The 26,287-nt window shown below is 38.3% G+C and overlaps 1 protein-coding gene across 2 annotated transcripts in view; it reads right to left on the bottom strand.

Moving 5' to 3' along the window:
- Positions 1-26,287, bottom strand: part of LOC126354154 (probable chitinase 10) — a 256,966-nt gene that overhangs the window by 86,696 nt on the left and 143,983 nt on the right. For both annotated transcript variants that reach the window (XM_050003569.1, XM_050003570.1), the window contains 5 exons: positions 23,930-24,155; positions 19,114-19,827; positions 15,838-16,025; positions 10,664-10,874; positions 291-430 (listed from right to left, as the gene is read on the bottom strand). In XM_050003569.1, coding sequence (XP_049859526.1) covers positions 291-430; positions 10,664-10,874; positions 15,838-16,025; positions 19,114-19,827; positions 23,930-24,155 — 1,479 coding nt within the window. The remainder of the gene's footprint in view (positions 1-290; positions 431-10,663; positions 10,875-15,837; positions 16,026-19,113; positions 19,828-23,929; positions 24,156-26,287) is intronic.

Raw genomic sequence — 26,287 nt, 5'->3', positions numbered from 1 at the left:
AGGCTTAATAGTAATAACATTTGTTTTATTTCTGCATTTTTATACATGTGATGTGGGAGATATGATTGGGTGTCTTAATTGATAAGTGTTGTAAATCACTCTATGCTGCTTCTATTAACTATCATTAAATACCTTCAACACATAAGAAGTGAGATCATTAGAGAAATATTATAAGTTATGCAATTTCATGTTATTTGCCTTTCAACTTCTGGACGTATGGTCCCCTTGGACATTTGTAATCATATCAGACATAAAATATGCATTTTCTTTCATCTGCATTAAGTCTTTACCTCATTCCAATGAAGCCCTGCTGCACAGTCTGCTTCATGGTACCTGCCCCATTGGCAATAGAGGTATCGCGTGCAGTCTCCTGGATATGGGTTGAGGGCACCCTGATTACAAGGGTCATCTGGCTGAGCTTTGTGAACCGCTACAACAAAAATTGAATTATTATGCTGTACAAAATGAGAATACAAAAAAAAAAAAAAAAAAAAAAAAAAAAATTCAGCACATTAAATACAAATTTTAGTTTGTGTATGCCCCTCAATGCCTCTGATACATACTGAGTAACCATCTATTCTGTTTCATTACTGTTATTTCATTCTGAATTTAGCATTGTTTGAAATTTGACTGTAACCATTATAAAACTGCTGATACATAAAAACAGATTGAATCTACAACACAACACTATGGTAGTGTGATACTGATTACAGCATAGACACCTAATCAATGGATAAACAATACAGGGAATAAAATAAATATTACTCTCCTGTTCTATTTATCCCCAGCTGGTACTTAACTGCCTGTTTTTAACATACATTAAATGACTCAATTATAGCTTCTGCAGGAGATGAAGTTTATTGAGATTCTAACTGATGTTTTAAATATTCATAGAAGTTGTGATTTAGTTGAACATGTAAATGAAGGATTTACTTTCTTGAATTCAGCAGTATTCAGCATTTATATTTAATATACAAGACAGAAAAATGTGAGGACGTATTACTAACTATAAGCTTTCTGTTGCAGAAAGGTTTGATCAATACATAGCTTCTCTTCATCTACAGGTTATTTAAGAATGACCAAAAACTGAAAAACAGAAAAGCATCTACAACAGGTGAAATAAAAGTAGAAAATTAATTTCTGAAGGCAATATGTTGAATAGGAGGTTTATATTTGCAAAATCGTAGCGGTCAAACATAGCAGATTCTATGCATCTGGAAAACAACAAAAGTTGTTTCTTTTTATGAGAAAGGTGACACACAACAATAAAATGGGACAGAATACTACTCAACACACAGAGGCAGCACTGAGGAGCAGACAAGCACATTTAAAGTACATTTGCAAGAAGTTTAAGCTATCAGACAAAGGCCTTCTTCAATCATAGAAAACACACACATACACACAACTCACAAACACAGGCATGAAGACTATAGTGGTCATGTGTATGTGAGTTTTGCATATGTGTGTGTGTGTGTGTGTGTGTGTGTGTGTGTGTGTGTGTGTGTGTGTGTGTGTGTGTGTGTGTGTGTGTGTGTGTCCGTCTGCCCGCCCGAGGAAGGACTTTGTCTGAAAGCTTATTCTACTTACAAATGTTCTTCAAATGTGCCTGTCTACTTCTCAATGTATCTTGCTATGTGATAAGTAATTATCTATGCTATTTCATCATTGTTATTCTGTTCTGAATTTTCCACTGTTTGAAACATGACTAAGCATTATAAAAAATGCTGAGGCATACACATCCCAGATTGTAAATAAAATCATTGAATAAAATGCTCAAACCAGTTGTAGAAGTACTTGTTGTAGGGGAATAAACTGGGTTTTAGAGGATGTAATACTGTTTGATGTGATCCAGCTAAGTACTTTTACTAACTTACCTGTGTGTGTTTAGTTTTTTCACACAGTTAACATGCTATTGTCATTAGAAGCATCAAAGTTTCTGAGAAGGGCTTCAGTATTTTGACTACAAATGAACATCAAGGGTAGGAGCATATCAAATACTGAGGTTTTTGGGATACCACTGTTTGATGTTATTCCTCCATTTTGTATCCAGTTTTATTCCTATGAAAAATCTATTAAAGTCACCCTGTTATGTGCTATAAAGGTAAGGCTTTATTCTTTCAAGGGGAAAGAACTGTCATCAGTTCCATAACATTGCAGTTCCACCAGTCATATTTTGTAATTGACACGAATATCTATGACTACCATTATCTTATCAAAAGACTTTTCACAAAACCCAAAGGTATTCTAGTCATACATAATGGCTGTCACTAGCACTGAAATTAGTGTCCAGACACACACAGATGACACAGGGACTGAAATTGAGGATAAAGAAGGAAAAGCAAATATGTTGAATTCTGTATTCAAACATTCCTTTAAAAGGTGATACAGATACCTAAAAGAGCTGAAATAACTAAAGGATTATGCAAGGCTCTAGGGTCCCATGGAATTCCACTCAGATTCTATGCAGAATTCACTGTTGAGTTAGGTCCCATTTTAAACATAGTATTCCACAGAGCCCTTTCACAGAAAACTGTGCCCACTGTTTGGAAGGAAGTGCAGATCACACCTGTCTACAAGGCAAATAGCAAACATGACCCTCAAAACTACCATCCAGTTTCATGGACTTCCATCGTTGTAAATCTTAGGATATGTTATGAGCTCAGATAAAATGAGGTATCTTGTATAAAATGTTCCGCATCAACCAGCATGGATTCTGAAAACAATGGTCATGTGAAATCAAAATCATGCTTTTTCTCACATAATTTCCTGAAAGCATGGATCAAGGCAGGTAGGTAGAGGCACTATTTCTTGACTTCCAAAAATCATTTGACTCAGCACTGCATCATTATCTATTAAAGAAAGAACAGTCATACGGAGTTTGTGACTGTATTGAGGACTTTTTGGAAGGAATGATGCAGCGTTTTATCTTGGATGGATAATCACTGACAGAAGCAAAGTAACATCAGGTAACCTAGCAAACAATATTAATAAAAACCTCCACTTTTTTCAGGTGATGCAATCATCTGTAATAAAGTACTGTTTGAAAAAAGCTGCACAAATATCCAGGCAGAGCTTGGTAATATTTCAAAGTGGTACAAAGATTGGCAACATGCCTCGAATGTACAGAAAGGTAAAATTGTGCACTTTGTAAAATGCAGGCTGTCATGTCCTATGACTATAATATCAAGGACGCACACCTGGAATCAGTCGGCTCATACAAATAACTAGGCACATCAATTTGTGAGGGTATGAAATGCAATGATCACATAGGTGCAGTTGCGGGTAAGGCATGTGGCAGACCAGTTCATTGGCAGAATAGTGGGAAAATGCAGCCAGTCTACAAGGAGATTCCTTACAAATCACTTGTGCATCCGATCTTAGAATATTGCTCAAGTGTGTTGGACCCAGAAGGGCGTCATGATAGTCACAAGTTTATTTGACTCAAGGGATAGCATCATAAAAATGTTTTAAAAAATCTGAATTGGCAGTCTCTTAAAGATAAAGGCTAATGATCCTGGAAGGCTTACTTGCAAAGTTTCATGGATCAGTATTAAGTGAAGATTCTAGAGATATACTGTAGCCCCCATGTATCACTCCTCTAGAGACATTGAAGACAAGATTAGATTATTACAACATGCACAGAGGCATTTAAGCAGTAATTCTTCCTCATGTTTGTTCTCGAGTGAAACGGCAAAAATCTCTAACATGTGTTACAATAGTACTCTTCACCAAACGTTTCACAGAAGTATATTGAGTATGGGTTGAAATTTAGTTTTAAATGAAGAGGACCTTAATAAACTAAAGAAAATAACAACTTCACTTATGTTATTGTATTCCTCTGCAGAGAAGCATTTGTCAAGGCAAAAATAAGATCAAGTGAACAAGTTGTTCTTATAAAAACTGGTATGTGTATGCAGGGTGGGGCAAAGAAAAGTGGTTCAGAGAACAGGACCACATGGAGTATTCGTCCACATGATCAATGTGATGTGCCAGTCTCTTGCGATAGGCACTGAACTGATTTGGAAGGACTTTGAAGCATTTTCTGATGTAATGCCAGACACAGTTTCTTGTGTGCGGACACGTTTCAGGATGTTTTTTAACCTATCCAAAACAGATCCTGCCTGATGCTATTTTTGGACTAAGCACTGCATGGCACTCTTTGCTTGCACTTTGACACTGTAAAAATTTTCGGTAAACAACTGATCACACCATTTCCATGACTTTGTTGTCACATAATTTTCCACAATGAACACCCACTGCTCCCCTATGAGTACCATCATCCCCTTTGCACTGTTCCATTCACACTGACAGCCTGTACTATGCCCTGAACCAATTTGGGTCACATGGTGGGTGTTCATGCAGTGCACATGTCACAGAGCGTGGTTCTATGGATACATTCATGTCCAATCATATCCACTCATTTGGGCGAATTTTATTTGTAGTAGGCCACATTCCTCATAAGGATTTGGAAATATCTGAAGGAATCAAACTGGTCTTCTTATAGAATCTATCTCTCTAGAGTGCCTCAAGTCACATATATTTCTGTCCAATTAGTTTCGCTGTAGTCTGTTCATGCTGATTGCATATTAATGTTATTTATCTTTTCATTTACTGTATATATGACATTTGTAGTTGGTGAACTGTGTTAATAAGTTAGCTAAGTATCAAATTGTGTATTATAAACTGCTCAAGACTCAGTAGAACCAGGAGAAACTCTGAAGATGCAAAACACCACTCTGGATATCAGTCAAAACACATGTAATTTTTGCTGCTTACATCAGTAAATAGGACCACTCTGTATTGACTGCATTTTTTTTGCATGGATGTCGAGATATGTGGGGGAGTCGTACTTACGATCATAAACACCAAAAAATTAAAACACACATTATGAATAACAACAATTTCATGGCCAGTTAGCTTATGTGGAGGTTTAGCTCTCAGTTACAATTTCAGAGATCTTGGTAAAATAGTATGAATGATAACTAGCAAAAGAAAAGCCAGAAACAGCAGGAGAGAGACGATGGCCTTTGCTTTTCATAGTACACATATTCTATACAAAACAAAGACAGTTTTAACAAAAGCTTAACTCAAGCACTAAAGTGCTCAGTCTTGACTGTGTATGTGCAAGAGAATGCCTATAAATGACAGGAATGGAGTGACTGAGGGATGCTGAGAAGTCTGAACACAAGATCCTTTCAAAAGTCAGGGCTCCTAAGATAATAGGTGGATGGTATAGCCTACAAGGAAGATGAATAACGAACAGCTGATGGCATCAGTAAGGAAATGATGATTAAATTTCTATGGACTTGTGTTCAGGATGCACACATCCCAACAAACAAATCAGATTTTTCATGTACTGAGCAACAGACCTAAGTCTCTGACAAATGATTCATGGAAGTATGGAATGAGAGCATTGGACTGAGTCAGGAAGATGTCTCTACAATCATGATCACTGTTTAACAACTTTTGGAGCTTCCCCAATAAGCAGAAGCAGAAGAGAGCCTGGACAGAGGAGAGGAGGCAGATGGCCAGAGAAAGAATGCAACATTTTTGAGCTACAGAAAAGGATTCCAGAAGTGACCCATAGTTACTTGATACACTCTCTAATGGCCCAGAATGGTGTGGGGGAATTAATGTTTCAGTTTTTAAACAAAAGCACACACTCTGAAGACAGAAGTGAGGCATGTATGCATCTTCAGTGCAGTCTGGCAGTGGCTCACTTGAAAACAGTGTATCTCCTTGAAAAAAATACAAAAATGGCAGAAAGATGTAACATATGTATTGTATGATGCTGGCATGAGTTCAGCAGGGGACTAAACATATTTTAATAAATAATTTACTTTATGCGATCAGGTCCAGAGGACCACACACAGCTACAAGGCTCCTCTTCCACTGATTTATATTTGTCACCAGTCCCCCTCTATGTTGATCTGAAGCAACTGGATTCCATCCCTCCACCTTTTCTTAGGTCTGACATGTGGCCTTCTTCTGCAATGAGTGAAATCCATGGATTTCCAAGGTCACTGATGTCCATCCATCCAAATGATGTCGCCTGCCCATACAAGCTGTTTTGTTCTCACCAGGCCTACAGCATCTTTTGTGTTGTAGATCTCATCCACTACACAATTATGCCAGATCCTCTGTTCCCCAATGATCTAATTGTGTACCAGACAACAGATATTCCTTATGAATTTCTGCTTAAAAATGAGAAAATTACTTAAGCCTTTCTTCCACAGACTCAGAGTTTCACAACCACGTAGCCCTGAAGGCTGAATCAGTGTTTTGTACAGGTGTAAATTGAAATTCCTTATGAGAATGTGTGATTTAAAAAGCTTATCAGACTGAAGTATGATCAATTTGTGGCTTGGATCCTTGTTTTGATTTCTGCTTCACAAGATGCAATCTCTGTAAAGATTATCCCCTGATATTAAGCCTTCTCTAGGATTGGGTTCTGACTATCGGAGATGGAGTATGGCTCTTGAATAGGCATGAATGCTCTTCATCACCAGATACTCAGTCACTGATACATTCACAGTGATACCTGTCTTAATCGTGCAATCTTGACACTGTCATTCATCTGCATTAATTGTTCCTTAGATCTGGACAACAGTGCCATTTCAACAGCAAATGTGAGGTGTATGATTTTCTCATCTTCTACCTCAATCCCTTCAAAATTCTGATAGGAAACTTCCCTTATTATCTTTTCAAGTATCAGGATAGCCATATCCTTGTCTCAGTCCTGTCTTTATGTTAAAGCTCTCTTTTACTTGGTTCCCGAGCTCCACTTTGCCTTTTTAATCAGTGAGACAAACTTGAACTACTCTGACAAGTTCTTTGGGTATTCCAAACTCTGTTAGACATTTCATCAAGCTCTCCTAGTGGATGCAATTGTAAGTCTTCTTAAAATCTATGAAGAGTTCATGAAGGTCTTCACCAATATTTATTTATTTATTACGCTGCAGCCTGTTGCTTATAATTTAAACACAGGATGTATTCATTCATACAAAAATTAGTACTACCAACCACAATTTTTTCCTGTACATCAGCAACTAATTGAACTATAAACATCATTACATCCTACTTTCCATCGCCACAACTAATTCTGTCATTAACAAAAACTACACCTACTACAAACTCTAACTATGTCTACTCCTACTGTAACAACAACAATAATTGTCTGCCACATTCCATAATTCACTCCATCACTGTCTGATCCTTAGGCATCCCCTTCTCGTTTCTTGGGCACTGCAGGGGGCAATGTCATTGAATTTACCTCCTCTGCTATCTGTCAGCTTCTTGGTTGACAACTCTCATGGTCTGAGGGAGCATTGTTGCTGCCAGTGAGACGTGTAGCCACATGCTGACTCATGTCAGCCTGGCTTTATTTCCTTGGGTGACGAGACACAGTACACGGCTGCTTTCCCATTCTGCTGTTGTTTTTACAATTGCCATGCATATGAAGTTGGCTGTTCATCTGCTGCAATTGCTTACCTCAGCTGACATCACTGTGTTGCTTCTCAATCTTCTGCAGTAATGCAGCAGATGCGGGTTGACTGATAAGGTAACATGCTACTGAAGCTGCTCTTGAGACAGCATCAGCAATATTGTCCTGAATTTGCCATTCTGTCTCACTTCACCATATTTCTTGGCTATCTGTTGTAGTACATATAGTTGTCCACAGTTAAATGGTCCTTTCTGAAACTGTTGTGGTATTTGCCACTCACTTCTTCTGCAAATGGTTGGATACGATCCAGTATACTTGGACAACTGTTCAAAGCAGACATTCAGGAGAGCAATTCCTCTGGGTTGGTGCAGTCCATTATGTCACCTTTCTTGTGTTAGAGCAGATGACCACTGTCTTTCAGTCATCTTAGATTTCCTCCACAATCCAGATCCTTTTGATTAGCTGATGAATTCTCTTGTGGAGTCTCTCCCCTCCGGCTAGAATTACTTCTGCTTGGATTCCATCCCTCTCCTGGACTTTTGTTCACCTTCAGCTACTTTTGTCTGATTCTTTATTTTATTCAGTGTGGGTGGAAAATGATCTAGATCTACAATGCCGGGAGGTTGAAACAAGTACTGTTTCCATCTCTCAGCAATGTTCAACTCATTAGAGAATATGGTGCAATTATTTTTCTTGAAGAACTTTCGGCAGCTCTTGAATCGCTTCTTATAGAACTTAACTTTATGGTACATATTTATGCCTTCTTTCTCAAAAAATCTTATTGAGCCTCCTCTATCATTTCTTTGACTCTATTTATTAAATGGAAAATTCAAATGATAAAACTATAAAATTAAGAAGGCAATGGGACGACTGGCTAACCCACACCTTCAGGAAGCAAAGGTCCAACTATTTATCGACAGAATTATTTTAAAGCAAAAGGAACTGTGACATTCACCTGCTTTATTTCTTTGTTGACAGTTCTTGGGTTTGACGTACTGCATTGTTATACTGGCTGAAAAATGGGGAGGGGGGGGGGGGTGGAAGTTCAACACTGACTATTGTAAATGATATAGCCGGCAGATGCACAGTTGCATTTCACAGTTCTTTACTTTCACTGTTCACAATCCCCCAATATTACACAGTTAATATGGCCAGTTCACTATTGGCTAACTTTTGATAAGCCTCATTACTACTTTGCAGGCAAATGTAAGCATACTGCTACAATAGTTTACCGTTGAACATCTATAAGCAGTAAAAACCTAACCACACAGTTCTCGAAGAATAATATGGTACATGTGGTACTACTGAACAGACACTGTCATTGTTTTAACGCATGGCCTATTTGTGTTACATTTATTTCATGGTTAGGTCGATGGATTATTGCTGACCTAACCAACACAGGTTTCTTGACTGAAAATCGGCTGTGGAGTGACTGTCTCAGGACCAAAAATTTGGCCTTTATATATCCTCACAATAATATGCAGTGAAACTATACATTGTTCGATTTTTAAGTTACAGAAATTACAATTAAAACATGACTCATTCAATTAACTGAATACATTGAAAAATTGGTTCTTTTTAACAGTTTCTTGTACCACAAAGGTTAGGCTGAATTATTTGTTTAACTAATGAAATTAACAGATACAGTTATACAAACAATACTTTTGACAAACCTGGTAATTATTTTTGAATTAATTAAGGGTGGGCTTTGCTAATATGTTTTCGAAGAGAGACAAATAAATACTTACAGATTCCTAGTAGTTCTTCTTCCAAATGTTTATAATTAGTACACAATTTATATTTATTTATAAGTCAACAATAGAATGTACATCACAAAACAATTACTGATTGCACCCTATATCAAAAGTATTAACTAGGAATGGTCAAAATGAATTAGGAAATTAATTACATACACAAAACTAAGCACAAAATTAGATTTGGTGGTATATTCCTTAAGACTGAGGGCCAACCTTTCTGTTTTATGGAAATGCAGATTGTACTCATGTATGTTAAAGGTAATTAGGCCAAAATGAAAATAAAATGAATTTAAGGAGGCAGATGGCAAAACAAGAGAGGAAGTAAAGAGATCCCAGCTTGCGTCGTCACAAAACTAACATAGCTTTCAGAGAAAAGAGGGATAGGTGGGGGAAGGTCATCTTCCCTCCCTATCAAAGGAGAACGAGTAATACTTTTCCAGTACTATGAAAAGGATAATTGCTACTCACCATGTAGCAAAGATGCTGACTCGCAGATAGGAACAACAAAAAGACTGTTGGAAAGTGAACTTTCAACCAACATGGCCTTCATTGAAAACAAAACACACACACACACACACACACACACACACACACACACACACACACACACACACACACACACACACATGACAATGGTCTCTGGCAGATGAAGCCAGACAACTAGTGTTTAGGAATAATTTTATGTGTTTCTGTAGGCCAGTGCTTGGAATTTCCTCTGGTGAAGGTAAGTAGTGGCCAACTGTTACGTCTCCTTGGAAATTTATGAGAAAGATATTTTCCTCTCTGGTCCTCTTTTGTTAATGGCACAAAGGAAAGCAAGGAGATAGTTTTAATTTGAGAACAAGAGTTCTTTTCGTGAGCCCCAAGAGAATAAATGTCAAGAAGTGAAGCAACAACTAAAAAAAAAGTGCTTACTTTAGCATCTATTCTCTAATAGCTTTCAACACAGAGCTTTTGTGGTTAAATAATTTTGAGTATTCACAGACCATAAATAAACAGACAACATCAAGAAAGGGAGAGACAAAAAGAGAAAGGAAATAAAGGTTAGTTTGGAGTATTTACTATGCAGTATAAACACATTTTTCAAGTATATTTCCTGGCATTTCTCAACAAGGGGTGGAATTGCCAGTATTATTGCTAAGATAAACAGCAACTTCAACACATTTTTTTTTAAAAGAAAAATGTTTATCATTCATGAGTCCATCTCAACAATTTTCATCTATATACATCACATCAATTTCTTGCTGAGATATAATGTTATGAGTCATTTAGTTAATTATTGTTGTTTAAATGTGTGTCATGCAACCTATATAGAAAATATAGCTCTTTTGATGTAATGACTGAAACAAAGTAACCAAATGAATATCAGTCAGATTATAAATTTAAGTTCACACACTAAAGAGCTTAAAATGACTGAAATGTGTGGAAAAAATTTAGCAAACACAACGAAAAATTTCCTTACCTTCTCTTTCACTATCATCTGCACACTTCACATTGAAGCCCCAGTCACACATAGTTTGGTCCTGATTCCACACCAAGCCAGGTGCACAAGTTTGTTTGATGAGGCGGCCATTGACACAAATGTAAAAGCTCTTGCAGGACCCAGCCACTGGATAGTACTGACCATTCATACATTCTGACACTTCTTCTGATGGTTGTTGGGTAGTTGTAGGCTGAAGCAGAAAATTTAATAACATTAACAGCAGTTAATCTTGTACAGGGAACAAATCTGTTATTCTTAAATCAATGTACATGAAGAAAATCCACCAATTATCTGTAGAGATGAACTTTTCCCCTGTATCTTTGTAGAGTTTGTTTGGTGCCAAATAGCAGGAGAACCAATTTATTGATTTGTAAAATTCCAGTTTCAACTTACATGTTACTCTTACTGTGTGTGATATTTCATTGAGGTAGAACGAAAACTAAAAGAGTAAGTGAGTGAGACATAAGGAAATCATCAGATCACCTTTGGTTCTGTATTAATCAATGTATCAGGAGAGAGATGATATTTATACTTTGATGTATGTCTCATTGTTACATACTTTATACATTGTATGGAAATACAGTGTAATTTGGATAGTTGCACTGTATACAGAAAATTACTGCTGATCAGATATGTTGTTCTGGTGCAGAGAAAACCCGATGAAGATCATTTTCACTTTTTTGCTTCTTTTTGTTTGAAAGTTGGTTCTGATTATCCTGATCCCAATTTCTTCTTTAAGCCCTCCCCCATGCCATCTTATCTGCCCAATCATATCGTCTTTTGTCTACTGCTGCAGAACAGGAACTATTCATTCAGTGCCATGCCAAACCTTGAGGGATACTGTACTTATTGTTCCCACATTCTGCATTTATTCTGAAGTATCTCTTAATGTGACCTTATATTTTGTTATACAGGTAGCATTCAAGACTGTGAGGTGAAGTTAATACCATAACTATAAGGTCACAGTATGAGTGGTCAGTATTTCAAGAGGTAAAATTCTAAGTACTGCCAATAACCAAATATATAAGTAGAACAAAGTATCTAATTTTTCATAACAGTTGGTTCCTCCCTCAAGGTGAAAAGCAGAATGGGTAGGGGAACTACCTATTATTCTCACAACATCTAAGGTCATAGAACACTGCACAAAAGAGCAACTATGCAGCTACTTTGAGAACAAAAAGCTAATCTCTTCTTCACTATGTGTCTTTAAGCCTGGTTTATTGTTTTGAAAGCCTTTCTTTTGCCTGTGGTATGCTCCATGATATAAGTAAACCATTTGACATTGTATCTCACTATATCCCAATATCTAACTCTAAAAAATATTGTATCAAGCACAATGAACTATAATCAAATTGTATCTATTAAATGGGAAACAAGTTGATACCACAAATAATTGTAGCTCCCATGGAAGTGCCACCAGATATGGTCCTTGGCCCTTTTATTTTTCTAATATACATGAATGATTCACCTAGTTGTTTGCCCTAAAAGCCTGTAATATATGCTGATGATACAACTCTTGTAATGACTGATTCCAAAATAGATAAAGTGAAACGGGAAAACTGACAACGGTTGGAATGCCTGCACAGAGGCTACTCAAAAATGAACTAATATTAAATAAAAGCAAAACAATACACTTTTTTCTCCATAAACTAAGTGAAAAGATAAATGATTGTGAATCTGCCACACTATTACATATTCATTTCGACCCACAACTGAGCTGGATTCACAGATAGAGTAGTTGGGTGTTTAACTAACATGGGTGATTTAGTTACAATGCAAATTGAAACCCTTTATCAGCACAAAACAGCTTCGGTCTCCATATTATGCTATCTTTGACTCTCACTTAACTTATGGAAATGTCATATGTGCCAGCTCTACTGATGCAAAAACAGTAAGATCAATTATAGGCACTCCAAACAGAGTGTGTGTGTGTGTGTGTGTGTGTGTATATGTAGTGAGTGAAGTGTTATGAAACAATGTGTGTATAGTGTGTGCAGTGACTGATAGGGAAATATGAGTGAATAGTGTGGCATTACATTATTTAATGAGTTATTTGTAAATAAATTATTGTATACCAGGAGTAAAATCTAATGATTGTCTCTAACTAGAAGTCTGTAAATATATGTGTATACGAATTAGCTTATTGTAAATTGATCTAAGCTTGTAAATACTTTGACATGTCCTATATCCTTGTAAAAAGAGATCTACGGATGAATAAAACTACTACTACTACTAGATATTAAAGTCTGTCTCCTCTTAATGAAAGAAAAAAAAGACAGCCAAAGACATTAACTTCAATAAGCACTGTCCACAATTATGGAACAAGGAACAGAAATGATATAGGTTTAGAATATAGTAGAATATGTAAATCCCAAAATAAATTTCAATACACCAGCATAAAGCTGTAGAATAGACTACTCCTGGGAGTGAGAGACTAACCACACAATTTCTCTGAGAGATACTTGCAGAACCTCTTAATCAGTGTTATAAACACTGATTCTATAATAGGATTCTATAATAGTGTGGTATCCCAAACAAAGCTTGTAAATTTTAATGTGAAATATAAATGAAACGAGTAATTCTAATGTAAGATCTTATTATCATACTCATATCAAAATCCATATCATGTACATGATTAGTGACTGGTGAATAATATGGAGAAAAAAATTGCATATGAACTTCCTCTGAAGTGTCCCCCTTCATCTTTGTCTCTCCTCACCCTCAAAACCGATGAGTCCCTCACATACTGGGTCTGAGTGACATACTCCTCCTTTTTAAACTTCTCCCGTCGGTTCCTCTTTGATAGAGGAAACAACAATCCTGAAAAATATTATAGTTTCTTTTACTTTTACATATTTCTATTGGCAGTAGTTAGAAATTTGCCTCTTGATGGTAAATTATGGCCAACCATTGCAGCTTCTTTTAATTTTATAGTTTTCTCAACTAATTTTTCCTTTTTATATAACACTAGTTTTTGAAGACACTAAATTATATATACTGGCTACACACAAAATAAGTATGATGTAATATATCTAGAGTCAGCAGAGGAAACTGTCAGTGTCTTTTACCTTCACTGACTCTCCCTAGTTTATGTTCCCTTAACCACAGGGTGCTCTGCTCATCACTATTGATGCCACGTCCCTTTACAATAACATCCCTAATGCTCTTGGCTCTGCCACTACTGAATACTACCTTTGCCAACACCTGATGGATTCCAAACCTACAACCTTTTTCCTGGTCGCCATGACCAACTACATCCTCACCTGCAATTACTTCTCCTTTGAAGACATCACCTACAAATAATTCTGGAGTACAGCAATTGGCACCTGCATAGCACTATCCTCTGCCACCCTGTTCATGAGCCATCTGGAGGAATCCTTCCTAGACACCCAGAATCCCAAACACCTCACCTGATTCAGATTCATTGATGACATCTTTGTGATCTGGATCGAGGGTGAGAACACCCTATTCACATTACTCCAGATCCTCAATACTTCTCCCCCATTCACTATGCCTTCTCCTCTTTAACTCAACAAGCCACTTTCCTTGACGATGACCTCCACTTCAAAGATGGCTACATCAGAACCTTCATCCATATCAAAGCTACCAACCATCAGCAATACTTCCACTTTGACAGCTGCTACCCATCCCATACCAAGATGTCTGTTTCATACAGCCTAGCCACCCATGGCCATTGCATCCCTAGTGATGAGCAGTTCCTCTTGAAATATACCAAGGGTCTCAATGATGCCTTCACAGACCGTAATTACCCTCCCAGACTTGTACAGAAATGGATCTGCCATACCTTATCTCTCCAGTCACCCACCATCTTCCAAAGTCCACTGTCTGGTCACAGAGGAGCATTCCTCTTGTGAATCAGTGCCTCCCAGGAATGGAGCAACTGATTCACATTCTCCACCAGGGTTTCGACTGCCTCTCCTAGTGCCCCAGAATGGCATACCCACTATCCTTCCCACTCCTCCCACAGTGGTATTACACCACCCGCCAAATCTACACAATATCCTCATCCACCCCTATACAACTCCTGCTCCAAACCCCTTGTGTCATGGCTCCTGTGCCTATAATAGTCTTAGATGCAAGATCTATCCTACACATCCTCCCACCACCACCTACTGCAGTCCAGTCACAGGCATCACCTATCCTATCAAAGGCAGGGCTACCTGTGAAACCAGTTGTGTGATCTACAAGCTAAGCAGCAGCTACTGTGCTGCATTCTACATGGGTGTGACAAGCTACAAACTGACTGTACACATGAATGACCACCAAAAAACTGTGGCCGAGAAACAGCTGGACCACCCAGCTGCATAGCATGTAGTCCAACATAGCATTCTTCATTTCAATGATTGCTTCATAGCCTGTGCCATCTGTATCCTTTCTACCAACACAAGTTTTTCTGAGATGTGTTGATGGAAACTCTCCATGCAATATATTGTATGTTCCCGTAACCGTCCTGTCCTCAACCTTCATTAGACACTGACCTTCACCCACCTACCCCTTCCCTGTTCTTATTCCATTCCTACACTGCCTTCAATTCCACCAATACACCCTGGATTTTCCATTATACTTTATTTTGTGAGTTATTTGACAAAATTTTGTGAGTTATGGAGGAATGTTGAAATTTTGGTGACAGGGTCAAACATTTAGCAGTGCTATTTGCAGCAAATTCTCAGTTCATAACAACAACTTTGCTATACCTCTGCCTTGATAGCCCGATGTCACCACTGCCAGAGGTTACACTGACTACCACAAGACGGCATAGGGAGGTGGTCACATGGCTGGAACCAGTGACATCACACAGCTTTGATAAGCTTTCACTCTAAAATGCCTTGATAAAAGTGTCCTAAACTAGCTCATCCATCATCATGTCTCTCCATTCTCTAAATATCTTTCTTATTTTACAAAAATAAGACATTTGGATCCATAATCTGAATGTGGCGTTGATTATTTACCTTTAATTCTCTTGATTTCAGAAATCACTGTAACATTTTTATAAGTAACTCCATTGCTGCTTGCTATAAAGATTCCACATTTACAAATAAAAGGCACAAAACATCCATATTTTTGTGCTTTTCATTTATAAATCTCTGTTATCTGTAATAACAAAATACTGAAGGATACACTTGTGTCCATACCCTTGATGTCGTCACCCATTCACTGTTCCCTTCAGTTGTTGGTGGCCGCGGTGGTCTTGTTGTGCTCCACCAAGGTACTTCCGTAGTGGTCGTAGTTGCTTGTGTCTCAGATGGTTTGCTTGGTGTCCACCATGGATTCTCTGTTGTACTAGATGTAGTGCTACCTACAGTTGTCTCTGAAGGTTCTTCTGAAAAGTTTTAAAGTAAACAAATAGCTAACTCCAAGTATTAAAGAATTTCTTCTACAAATGCAGATTTATTCACACTTATAAATAAATACAAGATATATTCTTCATTGAAACTTACAAGATGTTTACATGGTGCTCAAACAAACACTGTTCATCTATTGAAATTTCTGTTGTGCCATATATTTCTATAATTCATTTCAGAAGTATTATATGATGTGTTCCACAAAAGGATGGTTGTTAGTTGGATCAGACAAATGGGATACTCTGAATACTCATCTTTCACCAATACTGGTGTGATTTGTTTCGTTAATGAGCTACTCTTCCTTTTATGCATCTCCAGCATTATTTTGCAGTATCTCCATTATGCTCAGCTATTTTTGGTCGATTCATGACCCTTCTGCATCTGACAAAGAGAACTTCGCAGGACACAGATCAAGCCAGCCTGTCCCAACCATCATTTTTTATTACTAGAAAATCATTTTGTTTGCTTTAGTCTACAGTCACACTTTTATTTTGTCAAATGTCTACCAATTTCAATAGCAAGTGCCATTATAGGCCAATACTATGCACTTGATACTGAAACTTGGAGTGTTTCAACAAAGTAAAGATGTGACTGTAGACTAAAACAAATAAAAATAATTTATAATTGCATTAGTCAAGGCTCCAATGCAGAGTATGTCAGTATTCCCTCTACATCCTTCTCTGTTCACTGGGTCAGTACTTGGGACATCATCACTACTCTACCAGTAGAATATACTCAAATGTTCTGTGTGTGCCATGGAATTACATGGAAGCTAAAATGAGAATCAAACATAAAGTATGTGATATTTTATGAAATCAAATATACATAGACAAAACACTGGAAAGATATGGTAGACATGGCGACATAATACACTGCAGGCAACATCACAGTAAGAAGACAGTGTGAGGATGCAGAGAGAAATTCCAACTGCCTTCTGGTAATTGGCTACCATATGCATAAAGACTGACTAAAAAAAGAGCGAATTCCTCATTTATATGCTAAATTCACTGGCTGTTATGGATAGAAACATCATGTATGTATAAAACACAAAAGCAATTAGGCTGATTACATATTCTGACCTCCATACACTTGTAAAGTAGAAGACGTCATTCTGTAAGACTAGCAATTATTCATAGCCAAGGGTTTACTATATCACTCTTAAGTGCAAGGTGTAGAAACTTATTTCTCATGTGAAAACAGTTGTCCATACACTGTTTCATACAGTAAGCAGCATATGAAGCTACTCCATTGAAGCATGCAACAGATCAGGGATATTTTATGAGAAAAGGTTCATGATTACTGACATAGATGGTTCTGTGTAGAGTGAACAATGAAAGTTGAGTGTGTAGGCATGAGATTATGTGGTTATTTCTTGCAGAGAGCACCTTGGCTCTTCAGTCAACTTGGCGATGTTACTGCAGTAACACTTTCACCACTTAAATAGCTACTGTCAATAAGGAATAGCTTACAGACAAATATGATTATAGCATCCTTTCAAGAAGGTTAAATTGTGGCTAACCATATATCACATGTCACTATATGGGATAGGATCACACTCAAACACTAACCAATTTCAACTGAAAGTGTAGATAATTATGATAACAGACAAGGCATGTCAGATCACTAAAAAGATGAACATAATGATCACTCCCATAACTTAATACAGCATTAAGCATCATTCCCTTTACAGTCATCAGTTGTACTAAAAGTCATAAAATTCAGGAAAGCAATTAACCAAATTTTCAACAAAATATGTATTTACACATTTCTTGCTATCTGAAAGACAGGAATTGGGAGGAACCTGACCCAATGTAGAGGTAAGAGATGTTCTTTAAACAAATTATACTCTTGTTCAATTATCACACTATAAAAAAAGCCATTGATATGGCATCACACTGGTCCAAGCAGAAACATCCTAAACAGTACAGTGTGATATGCAACAGCAAGCTCCCAATTATGTGGGTGCAGATTGTCCAATTATGGATTACCCTTGAATAATGAAGCAATATTAAGAAAAACCTGAAGTATGTGTTATAATTAGAATGAATATTTTTTGTTTAGAATAAATTATTATGGACGTGACTTATGTTTTCCACCAGGAGATGGTGAAAGCCCTAACCTACCATCAGACATTTTTCTGTTGTCTCCCATTTAACCTTCAGATAAATGTAGGGACTCTGCTAGTGTAACACTTTCAAAGCTGATTTCCTGGCTATGTTTCGCCTAGTCCTTTCCCTCGGAACTTAAACTTGATATTTTTCAACCTGTTGTTCCTGGAAAATAACGTGTAAGTAATACCGTGGGCTTTCAAATGTGATGTACAGCATGTTTTGTCATCTTCTTCTTCTTCTCTTTCTTTTTCCCGAAATATTTCTGCTTATTCAGGTTGTTAGCTGTTTTATAAAAACAGCAGTTTCCACTAGTAAGAAATTGTTATCTAGTTTATCGATGTTTTTTGGTCATTCATGCAGTCTCATGTCCACATTATCCTGAAGAATGGGGACCTTATTGTACTTCAAGGCAAGAGATGCATGATAGAATGACTGCAGAACTTTTGCTCTTGCTTCTAATGTTGCTACTAAATTCCAATGTCCATTATCTACATGGCAGCTGAGACAACAACAGAACGCAACTGCACATGACATTCAATCACTATCATTCCTTTCACAAATCAATAAATGTGTGCCTTCTGATTTTAATCATATGATCTGTCTAAAGAGGCACTAGAGGGTGCCCATAGAGGAACAAATATAATTTCAAAATACAGTACGCAACTCTTCATGAAAGACTATAAAATTTTAAAAAATGTAACAGCTAATCAGTTGCTGGAGAAGACAAAAGATCCTACAAAATAATAAGAACCAAGTCTCAACATTTGGTAAAGTTGGTCAAATCTTGACTTCGACTTTTACTGTTTATTGACTTACATCTGTGTGTGCACACAAACACATGCACATGCACACACACATGTGCACGCACACACACACACACACACACACACACACACACACACACACACACACAATAGGCTTACGTGAAGATATTGACGAAATTTTAGTTACTTACTGGTGTCACATTTGGATTCGCTGGGCCAGTCACAGACCTTTTTGTCTGGGTTCCAATGCAGACCACCAGCACAAAATTCTTTACGCAGTTCTCCAAGAACACATCTGTAATATGCATTGCAGTTTGTAGGATCAGGATAATAGACTCCAGCTTCACAAGGTCCTGAATCTGGTGGTAAGGGCTTCTGTGGTGTTGTGCTCCACCATGGCTTCTCTGTTGTAGTCATTGTGGTTGTTGGAGCAGCTGTTGATGTGGTACTGGTAGTTGAAGGAGTCCACCAGGGTTGTTCTGTAGTAGAGCTTGTTGTTGGCTTCTTTGTTGTACTAGGAGGTGTCCACCATGGGTATTCTTCAGTAGTGCTCGTTGTTGTAGGCCTGGTGGTCGGAGGCTTTCTTGTGGTGGATGTTGTTGAAGGTGTCCACCAAGGATATTCAGTCGTAGATGTAGTTGTAGGTCTGGTAGTTGGAGGCTTCTTTGTTGTGGATGTAGTTGAAGGTGTCCACCAAGGATATTCAGTTGTAGACATAGTTGTAGGCCTTGTGGTGGGTCTAGGAGTTGTAGTAGTGCTAGTGGTGGTTGTAGTAGTAGTAGTTGTTGAAGTTGTAGTTGAAGTAGTTGTTGATGGAGTCCACCAAGGATATTCAGTTGTAGATGGCTTGGGAGATGTAGGATGCTGATGAGTAGTTGAAATAGGTGTTGTTGGGCGATGGTCACCTGTGGGGGGAAAAAAGAAATAAATTTTGTAAAAATAAACTGAAATCATACAAAAAAACCATACTAGATTAACATCAACAAAAGCTTGCCCAAAATCTGCATTGCAATGTGCCAAGAGAAAAGAATACAAGTCACCATTTTAATGTACTTAAAGATTGCGAATGAATATAAATTAGACAGAGGAACTACTGCATGAAATATACACAAAAAATATGAAACACAGCTGGAAAAATATATATTCAGTTATTTTTCCTAAAACTGTAGGGAACAATGCTTCCTGACTATCAGGTAACTTTTCAAACCTCCCACAAATGAGATGTACTTCAGTCTTTATATAGTCTTGAGTGACCTTGTGTATTTTCACTGCTGAGTCACACTCCAGCAGATGATATGGGCAGTTTGTTTTTTCTTTCCATGTTTCTACAAAGTGATGCTCATGCAAATGAGTTTACATTACAGTTGTTTATAGAAAATATCCTTGATTAGCAATTTAAATTGATGACTTCATTATTTCAAAGGCACACATAAATAAGGACCTGCACATTATTTACACAGATGTCACATTAAAAAAAGTCAAGTAATTTGTGTCTTATTTGAAGTTTCAATCAGAAATTCTGAATATGGAGAAAATAAAATGTTAAGGCAAGAAAGCTTCCAAGACCAAGTAATAATAAAAATAGAGTTTGAACATTACCAGTTGGCTTATTGTAACAAATTTCCTTTCTTTACATACATTAATGTAAACAAAGACAGCAAAATCCAGCTGCGTATCAGCACCTTCTTTGTGAAATGCAACAACTTTCATAGGCATTGATATATAGAACAAAAACTTGTTATGTATATACGTTTTTTAATGTGATTGCTGTGTTCCTGAATTTTGTGATGTATTTTTTGTGTGTTTCTTTTCACTCATTTTTAGTCCCACTTTATATGTGGCCTCCAATGCTATGTCCTAAATTTTGTCACCTCTTGTTTTTCTGTTAATAATTCTCCCTGTTTCTATTTGTATTAGGAAAAAAATCTCACAACAGGGTGAATTTTTACATCAGTTCTCTTTTACTATTGGTTAGGTCAACATATACATAATTCTGCTAGGTACAGCAAGTTTATTGTTGAAACATATGATGGTATTTGTATCTTCTGCATTTACTTAGTTAGTCCAATATTCTTCAGATTATATTGATGATATATGTTATTATTTGGAATGCATCAACTAATCAAAGACTGCAGTGCCAAAGAAGATAGATATTTAGGTCACTTGCTGGCCATTAACAGTTCTTTTAATTTGCTATTTTTTCTTGCTATTCAAGACTTTCTGTTTGGTATAAAAGGGTTGTCAAGGACAAATTAATTTAATCTACATATAAAAAATTGCTGTCTGTCAGACAGTTTATTTCCACTTTCAGATTGTCAAAGAGTGTTATAGATGGGTATGAGGTGTGATAAAAAAAGTAACAGGAACTTTTTAATTTCATGAGCATATTCATCATATTTTCAAATTTTTTGGTACACTTGTTCTTAAAGTATATTTGCATTACATCTGTTTTGAATATTTAGTTTTTTATTGACAGTCAAAAAGGATATACATGTTTTCAAGTCTTGCCAAATTTTTCCTTTCAAAAAAGATGGATAAAGAATTTGCATTACATTTTCCTTGAAAAATGTTGTTATTTCAGTGTGTGAACATCAATCACAACCTTGGGACAACACTCAGTGAACGATACAATAGTGACAAAGAGATAAAATTGTGTTTTCTGCAACAATGATTTCTTTTTCAGTGCCTTGTTGCTCAACCAAGTGGCCTTCGTTTTGTGTTTGTGTGCACTACACAGTCTTTTTTCTCTCTCATGGTTTTGCTTCACATTCCAACAAAGCTGTTGCTGTCTCCTTTGGCTTTCTGTCATTTTGTCTGTGCACATTTTTGCTCTATCACCTATCATGCTTATAAGCCATATTTTTGTCCCTCATGCTCCTGTGTTTCTGTCTTATGCTGGTGAAACTTGATTCCTGTGTTCCGGTTATTAGCTGCATTCAACGCTCGAGCTGTTCACTCTACCTGTTCCACTTCTATTTATTTCCTGTCAGTATCAAATTTTTGCCCTGTCATTGCAGTTCTCAGGCATTACATGTTCTTGGTCCCAGTTACTTGATACTATCTGCCCCTTACCATGGCTGTTTCCATGCAGAAACTATCACTCCTGCAGATTTCCCATTTTTGGAGTCAGCAGTTGCACCATTTGACCCAGTACATCACTCACTTGATTCAGCACTGTTTGGTGACAACACCCTCACATGCTACATATGGGCAGCATGGCTTCTGCATCACGCACGGCACTTCCCATGCACCAACGAGCTGTTTCAAAGGTGCCTCACCTGACCAGAAACTCCCCCTGGCCAAGACTCATCTCTGCTGCCTCCACTTCACGTGAAGTTTGAAATTGCCTTTGACTCATGGTCCATCTTCCTTGCTGTACTGGACCACTTCCAACACATTTATGCTCTACCTGATGTTTCTCTCTTGGCTGTCTCTGGCCCAACAGCGACTGGCACTGACTCCACAGGCTCCGATACCCTCTCCATTTCTAATACCTCCTCTGCCTTCGATGCTTTCTCTGCCATTCTGAGACTTCACCGTCCTCTCCAGACCTGATGCTGCCTCCAGCTCTGTCAGCTGCTCTTGCAGCACCTGCTCTGGCACCACCTCCTTCAGAGCCTCCCAGTGTGGCACCCTCATTGCAGGTGTTCTCACCACCAGCCCAGCTGCCTCTCCCAGTTCCACCATCACTGGCACCCATGCTGCCAGCCCTAGCACTTCTCCCTGTTCCAGCGTTGCTGGCCTCAGTGCTTCTCCAGATTCCAGTGCAGCCAGTGTCCTCATCACTGCCACTTGCATCTCTCCCAGTTCCTGTACTGCTGGTGCACTCCTTACTGACCCTGGCGCCTCTGTAGTTCCTAACACCATTGGTGCCCTCCTTGTCACTGAACAGCATTCCATTGGCCCGCACTCAGCCAGGATGCACTCTGCTGGTCTGCCAGACAATGTTCTCCTTGAAACTTCCTGGCAGATTAAAACTGTGTGCTGGACTGAGACCCGAACTTGGGACCTTTGCCTTGTTCGAGTCTCGCTCCGGCACACAGTTTTAATCTGCCAGGATGTTTCATATCAGTGCACATTCTGCTGCAGAGTGAAAATCTCATTCTGAATGTTCTCCTTCCTTGGAGCCCTTCAATTTTCTTGCCTGACTCTCTTGTGATATTCATTCAGAGTAACTTACTTCTCTCCTAGACTGACTGCAGACTTGTACACCTCTGCCTCAGCCTCGAGTTACCTCTCCTCTCTCTTCATACTTTGCTTTTTTCGCATTCTTCCTAGATATTCAGTTAAATTTGATCTGTTTTAATATAGCTTCTTTCTTCTATTGCTTTTCTTTGGGAACTTAAAAAAATAATGTTGTCACATACATTATTCTCTGTTTGTTTACTGCAGTTCCTTTGCTCATCTCCATTAACTAATTTTTTCTTTTCTTCATTTTCCCTCACTTCCCTTCTTGCTTCTTACTGCACTATTTCTCCTTCTGATCCTTTATTTTTACTAATAATACTCGTGAGAAGAGAGGAGTATCCACTTAACATTTCTGGAAATTAAATAACATGACCAGGTTTACAGGCATAAAAGTTTAGATATATGGATGAGTCTTAATTATTCACTTTTTACAATCATTTTTATTTATTTTTTACCATCCTATTCCATTCTATACTCACAAATGCTTTAAACCCTATTCTCCATCATTTCTTTCTGCACACTGCCTACTTTTAGCTAGATATCTCCCAGTACAAATGACAATCCACAACTAAAAATATTTTTTAATTTGAGGAATATTATGTGCCTACTCTACAACTGTTTCATACTTCAACTTTCAAATATGAACTGGCTGGTTTTGGATCTCATGGACACCAATTAACCATGAGCTATTCACCACTAATGCCTTTACATGTATCTACAGATAAATAATAAGTGAAAAGGAATTGTTCCAGCAACCATAACTGTACATACTCTAGTGTTACTACAAACTTTTTTAGAAAATCTTGCACAAATTCTTACCAGAATCTACACCAGTAGTGTATGTTGGTGGTGGTGGTGTGACAGGAGGAGGGGGACGAGTGCAGTCATCACCTGAAGGCTCTGCAGAGTCTGGTATTCGTCCAAACACCCGATTGATGCTGCGCAGTAATGGAAATGCACCACGACAGCAACGGTTCTCAAAATCATCGAGATCTAGAGTAAAAGTCATGGCTCCTCCATAACCCATATTCTTGATGTACTTAGCCTTTAATACAGAAAAAATAATAATTACAAATGGTGAAGAGTTCCTCATATTTCATTAATGATAGTGCTGCACCTTAAAGACTGATGTATTACTATTCACTGGCTAATGAGTACACCAAGGAAAAACAATCAGAAGTATTGTTTACATACACTTAAACTAAAAACATGTCAATAGTAATTTTGTATTACTCGCTGCTGCCGTTGGATAAGCAGCAGCCAGCAGCAAGTCGTACTCTTAGCTCACTTATTTGTTTCATAGTTTAAATCTTAATTTCTTTGTGTGTTTTTGGGTACTTGCATAGTTCAATTCACAAATTTCAGGCATATTATAGTATTTGAGAGTTGCAGCATCGCGTTTTAGTACCCATATAGTATAAATTCGTATAGTGATCAGTCATATGTTTGTTTAGAACGGCTTGTGAGATAAAAGAGAGGAAAATATTGCTAGGGATGGATAGGAACTGCTCCTGCTGTGTACAGATTCAGGAGGAATTGGCCACTGTCCGTAAACAGCTGGAAGCTGTGCTGGCTGTGGTCGACAGGCTCCAGGCTGTTGCCTGGGGCTGCGGTGACATTGGGACACCTGAGGCAAGCACTTTGGCACCTCTGGAACCTGTAGCATTGCCTGGGATCTCTGATGCCACTGCATCCTCAGATTCGGACATCCCTGCCGGTCGACACATGCCTGACGATGATTGGCGAACCGTGGTGGGGTCGCAATTTCCTGGGCAGAAGGCAAAAGTGGGTTTGTGGCTGAAAGGCTGTACCCTTACGCATCAGTAACAGGTTTGAGGTGCTGCCCACTGCTGAAAGTACTTCTGAGCCAGCAAGGGTGGCCTCGCCTGTTGCCACAGTGGCCGGTCTTTCTGAGAGGTCCGGACTAGCGCAGAGGGTGGGATTGCTTGTCATTGGAAGCTTCAATGTTAGGCGGCTGATGAAGCCCCTTAGGGAGCCCCTTAGGGATATGGCAGCTAAGGATGGGAAGAAAGCCAATGTGCACTCCGTGTGCATACCTGGGGGAGTCATCCAAGATGTGGAAAGGGTCGTACCGGATGCCATGAAGGGTACAGGGTGCAGCCAACTGCAGGTGGTGGCTCATGTCGGCACTAATGATGTGTGTCGCTATGGATCGGAAGAGATTATCTCTGGTTTCCGACGGCTATCTGAGTTGGTGAAGACTGCCAGTCTTGCTTATGAGATTAAGGCAGAGCCCACCATCTGCAGCATCGTCGACAGAACCGATTGCAGACCTTAGGTACAGAGCAAAGTGGAGGGTCTGAATCAGAGGTCCAGATGGTTCTGCGACCATGTGGTCTGCAGATTCCTCGACTTGAACCATAGGGTGGTGGGGTTTCAGGTTTCGCTAAATAGGTCAGGTGTCCACTACACACAGGAAGTGGCTACACAGGTAGCAAGGGCTATGTGGCATGGACTGGGTGGCTTTTTAGGTTAGAAAGTCTTGGGAAAGATCGAAAAGGGCTCCAGTCTCAAAGAGTACAGGGCAAAGAAATGACAAGAATCGACCAAGCAACAGTCGGTATTGTAGTTGTAAATTGTCATAGTTGTGTTGGAAAAGTACCAGAGCCTCAAGTGCTGATATAAAGCACTGAAGCTGAAATCCTTACAGGAACAGAAAGCTGGCTAAAGCCGGAGATAAATTCTGCCAAAATTTTTACAGAGGCGCAAACCATGTTCAGAAAGGATAGATTAAATAAAGTAGGTGGTGGCGTGTTTGTGTCTGTTGGTAGTAATTTATCTTTTAGTGAAGTTGAAATAGATAGTTCCTGCGAATTCTATGGGTAGAGGTTATACTCAACAGCCATACCAAAATAATAATTGGCTCCTTCTACTGACCCCCTGACTCAGATGATATAACAGCTGACCTCTTCAAAGAAAACTTGAATCTCATTACAAATAAGTACCCCACTCATACAGTTATAATTGATGGAGACTTCAATCTACCCTCAATTTGTTGGCAAAAATACATGTTCAAAGCCAGTGGTAGACAGAAAACATCTTCCGAAATTGTACTAAATGCTTTCTCTGAGAATTACTTGGAACAATTAGTTCATGAGCCCACACAAATTGTAAATGGTTGTGAAAACACACTTGACCTCTTAGTCACTAATAATC

The sequence above is a fragment of the Schistocerca gregaria genome, chromosome 3 (assembly GCF_023897955.1).
Source record: "Schistocerca gregaria isolate iqSchGreg1 chromosome 3, iqSchGreg1.2, whole genome shotgun sequence".
NCBI lineage: Eukaryota > Metazoa > Arthropoda > Insecta > Orthoptera > Acrididae > Schistocerca > Schistocerca gregaria.
Note: the sequence above shows the minus strand (reverse complement) of the source record. Positions and strands in the feature narration are given on the sequence as shown.